Source organism: Sinocyclocheilus rhinocerous, unplaced genomic scaffold (assembly GCF_001515625.1).
Source record: "Sinocyclocheilus rhinocerous isolate Xijiao unplaced genomic scaffold, SAMN03320098_v1.1 scaffold942, whole genome shotgun sequence".
NCBI lineage: Eukaryota > Metazoa > Chordata > Actinopteri > Cypriniformes > Cyprinidae > Sinocyclocheilus > Sinocyclocheilus rhinocerous.
The window spans coordinates 2,793,791-2,798,658 of NW_015627890.1; the positions used below are offsets into that span (position 1 = coordinate 2,793,791).

The window sequence follows — 4,868 nt, forward strand, 5'->3', positions numbered from 1 at the left end:
TTAACATTCAACCCGTTCTTTATCATCAGTAGTATTATTTGTGATTTAAATTTTGTGAATGGGAGTTTCTCTTTTGCTGTGTTAAGTGTGTGCTGTTTCCTCAATATGCACGTCATTTTTGCTGCGCGCACCTTCGCGCTCGTGCTGAGGCGGCGAGTATACTCTCTAAGCGCTGTTTCGCTATGCTTTCAGTTTCGTTTGCCGTTTGATGTTTCTCATATGCAACAGAAATTGCAGCGCTTATGAGCAAGATGATATATTCCCATTATAATACTTTAAGTTTAAGGAAGGAAGGAATTATCACAAACAGAAAGATTATTAGAAGCCTTTCTTTTTCTCATGATTTCTATTTTATATTCATGAATGTATTTTGTAAGAATACAAATAGTTGATATAGTGGATTGCGTTTAACGAAGGGTTTAAAAGAGTGACCATTAGTTCCACAAACACAGTAATGATATTCTGTAGTGGTGTAGAAAAAAAATAGCGCTGGTGTTTGATCGGTATTGGCCAATTCTTAGAATTTGGAATACTCTATGTAATCTTACACTGCAAAATAATAACTCGAAAAGATTAAAAGATAACATCATAATTATTTACTGAACCCTTAAATTAATCAATTATATAACGAAAGCCATAAAAACAGAAAATTCATTGTGATAATCGGCATAATCGTCAAAGCCCTAAAACAGACAATTAATCGCATAAACCGTGACTATTTTTAGACAATTAATCGTCAGCCAAATTTCATAATCGTGATAGCCCTAATCAGAAAATCATCCGGGTATTCTCTGCATCTCACTGTAGGCTGTGCAGGACTAAAAAGAAGGCCCAGGGAGAAGGGAACGCCACGGCCATTAGTAATCTTCTGCCATTTCTAGAGTACGAACTCCACACACAGCTGATGAACAAATTGAAGCTACGAGGCATGAATGCTTTGTTCGGGCTACGTATCCAAATCAGCGTGGGAGAGACCATGCTGCTAGGATTAGCGGTCAGTGTGCAATTACCCATAATGCTCAGTGCATTTAGTGTACTTTATTAAATATGACTGTATGTGCTGCTGTTTTCATGCTAATAGCTGTTGTTTGTTGCATCTAGTCTGCAACAGGAGTTTATCTGACAGCTTTACCTTTAATTTAAAAGAAATAAAGATTTTAAATTTATCGTGATAATTATTGATATCGATTGATATAAAAATGTTTTTATCGTGATCATTTTTTTGGCCATATCGCCCAGCCCTATTGCTTAGTGTTGTTTAATTGGCAGGTGGCGGTAACAGCTGTGGCAATGAGCTTTGACAAAGAGCAGACTTTGGAAAATGGCAAACAAAGTGGGGAAAAGACACTGATAAAGGGTAAGCATGTGCTGTATGTACAGTATGTTCATGTAAGACACACCTTTTTGAAAAGCAGATCCTCAGTGTTGATTGTCCTTTGCAGCCATAACAGATGAGCAGCTTCAGTTCAATCTGGAACTCAATGCTGAAACATCTTCTCCCAATCCTCTCAGCTCCCCCAAAGGTAAACCCTGGTGAATCCTGATTTAAACTTCACCCGATGTCCCATACAGTCCTTTATAGCTCTTTAAAAGTTAGCCGTAATCCTTTTATGTTAGTACTAGGTGCATTATTAGTTCATTAAAACTAAAGTCGTAAAATACATTTTCGTTACTTGAAATAAAATAAACGTCTACTGAAATATATATTTTTTCATTTTCATTAAGTTTAATTTGATGTACTATAATAACTAAAGCTGACATAAATAATAAAAACTATATAGATATAGTATAAAAAAGTAAAAAAAAAAAAAAAGAGGCAAAAACACAACTAAATTACTAAACTTTAAAATGAAATGAAAACAGAAAATATAAAAAATAAATAAATATTCAAAATATTAATAAAAAATATAATTGTGTACATTATACTAAAACAACACTGGCTAGATAATGTTCTCTTAATAATTATATCTTAAAATTGGTGCAAACTGTTAAATATACAATATTGGTTAATACCTATAAATTAAAAAATAATAATAATAATTAAAATAAATAAAAAATCAGATATTGGTGACATAACTATTACAGTGCCGATTTATAGTGCATAAGTTTCTTGTACCAAAATAAAATGCATTTATTTATTAATTTATTTTTATTAAAAAATATATAAATTTTTGACATTAAAAAAAGAATATATATTTTTTGTCACATAAAAACTAATAATAATGATAATAATGAACAATAAAATATGTGTGTGTTTGTGTGTTTTTTTTGTTTTGTTTTTGTTTTTTGCTGGGACCACTGAAAATCTTAGGAAAAATTATTGAGATCTGATATCTACATTGCACATTGGCTCTTCACAATATTAAGGAAAATCCTGTTTTCTTTAGTGTCATCCCTTTAACACTGCATTGGTTTCCTTTGTGTGTCTCAGGTCTATCAGAGGTTGGCAGCCATCCATCAGCCAGAGGTCAGTACCTGATCTGTTGCTAAGAGTTCTGGAGGCAGCAGGGTGTTTTTTTCCCCTTTTGATTTCTGCTCCTTTTGTGTGTGACAGTTTGAAGTGCTGCAGCACACACACTAGCATCATCCATTTTACCCCTTTTTTTCTTTCTTTCTTTCTGTGTCTTGTTTCCTCTTCTCTTTGTCCCTCTGTTGTGTCGTTGTGTGTATGTACTTGTCTGCGGGATTTGTGACCGCATATTTCTATGTGCGTGTTTGTGTCTATCTGTGTTTGTTTCTGAATGTCGGTCTATATATATATATATATATGTGTGTGTGTGTGTGTGTGTCCAGCCTCCTCAGTTGATTACAGTTCCTTTGCAGACAGATGCAGCTCCTGGATAGAGCAGCTTAAACTGAAAGCTCACACCATAAGACGCGGATCGGTTAAAACAAGTAGGAGCACACACGCAAACTCGCTTACATACACAGACATGCACAATCACATAGACCCTAGTTGGAGTAGTCTGCATACTTAAAAGGATCTTTAACTTTAAGATGAAATCAAAATGGGCCCTTAATAAAAAATTTTTACATTTTCTTGGTCTTATTACGTTAATTTCATAGGTGCACATTATTCCAAATTCCACTAAAATAATACATAACGCATACAAAACACAAAAAATATATATTTTAATTAATATAATTTTTTGTGTTTTGTATGTAAAACAGTATGGAAGTAAAATGGTTTAGGAGTATGTTTTCATTTTGGTGTTCCAAAAGTTAACATTTTTTGGTGAATAATTTTATTTGGTGAATTATTGATTTTTTACATATTTTATTTAATGTGAACGAAAATGGGGCTCTGGTTCAATGTGTTCAATATTGTTTTAAAGTCCTCTGTACACAGCAGTATGACATTATCTTCTAACCCTCACAGCCTCGTATTCATTAAAAATCAAATGTATCAAATTTAAAATGGCATCTACTCTGACTACAGTCTATACTTCTTCACGCATCCTTACACACACATACTCCCATGTCCTGCATCCAAAAGTGGACAAGTCTTGCTGCCATACGCCGATCCAATCAAACATGATTAACATAGTGTGAAGGTTGAGTCCTAGTGAGGAACCAAGATGAAGACTGTCACTCTTTCAGTTGTGCCTCAGTGATTTCATAATTGATCTTGCTGATGTGATGAGTATGAATAAAGCACAGACCAACTCTGTCATTGTCCCATGCAGAGTAACATATGATGCGTTAATGCATCTTAAGTATGGCTGCACAGGTTGTACAGTTCAGGGTTGGGCGTTATAGCTAAAAAAAAAAAAAATCTCTTTTTCATAATATATCTCAATATTTATGTAGATGCTGAAATATCAACTCAACAGCCACTGAAATCATTGCAGTATTCACTGTGTTGCTTTATTGTATGCCGTCAACAAAATAATCACATTAATATCGCCCAGCCCTAATTCAGTCCACTGACAGATAGTTTGAGCGATGTTTGGGAGCTGCATGCGCATTAGCGCTCTGTGTAACAGTTGTGATGCAGCGTCATGTATGATGTATTACAGCTTTGAGATTGAGCTCTTTCACACTCTTGATGGAAAAAGTGTCCTCCCTCTTCAAAGCTCATCATCCTCTGATTTATCAAGGCAGACTGAACATGCGTACATTCATTCTTTCTCTCCTCCTCTGTCTCTGTGTTTGCATGCTGTTTATTTGCATGGTGCAGTACTGTTGCTTTGCTTTGATCACATGCTGCTGATCTGCAACACACAAATGCACACATGCCCATTTTCCTCGGTCACACTATGTTTGTCTCGTCACATCCGTTGGTCTTGTACAGCGCCCTCTGAAGGCCATGTTGATGCTGTTTTGTTCATAATTGTTTATGCAATTTACGAAATTATATTTGATTTTATGCCCATTTTCCTCGGTCACACTATGTTTGTCTCGTCACATCCGTTGGTCTTGTACAGCGCCCTCTGAAGGCCATGTCTGGTATATTCCACCCCCCCCCCTCTTTTCTCTCTTCTCTTTCTCTCTTTCCCTCTCTCTCTCTCTTACTCTCAACAGCATCATCTATGGAGAAGGCCAGCCCGTTGCCTGAAGGTCGCTCTCGTTCTCTTCGGTCAAATCGTTCCTACTCGGGCAGTTCTGTCGCAGTGGTCAAAATGACCCCGCTCTCTTTCATTCCTGGAGCAAAGATCATCAAATACCTTGGCATCATCAACATGTTCTTCATTAGAGAGACCACCTCACTCAGAGAGGTAGCAGTCTCACTGTTTTTACTACCATAAATCCCTATTCAGACTTATTCACTTCACACACATTAAGAAATTTGCTGCTGCTTCGTATTATTATTAATAAATAATAATAATAATAATAATAATAAATGAAACAGAATATTAAATGTTTAT

At 35.5% G+C, this 4,868-nt stretch overlaps 1 protein-coding gene across 1 annotated transcript in view; it reads left to right on the top strand.

Moving 5' to 3' along the window:
* Positions 1-4,868, top strand: part of LOC107736138 (C2 domain-containing protein 5-like) — a 30,422-nt gene that overhangs the window by 20,630 nt on the left and 4,924 nt on the right. The window contains exons 16-22 of the mRNA XM_016547632.1: positions 808-994; positions 1,102-1,137; positions 1,270-1,357; positions 1,443-1,523; positions 2,432-2,467; positions 2,794-2,895; positions 4,525-4,718. Of these exons, the coding sequence (XP_016403118.1) occupies positions 808-994; positions 1,102-1,137; positions 1,270-1,357; positions 1,443-1,523; positions 2,432-2,467; positions 2,794-2,895; positions 4,525-4,718 (724 nt within the window). The remainder of the gene's footprint in view (positions 1-807; positions 995-1,101; positions 1,138-1,269; positions 1,358-1,442; positions 1,524-2,431; positions 2,468-2,793; positions 2,896-4,524; positions 4,719-4,868) is intronic.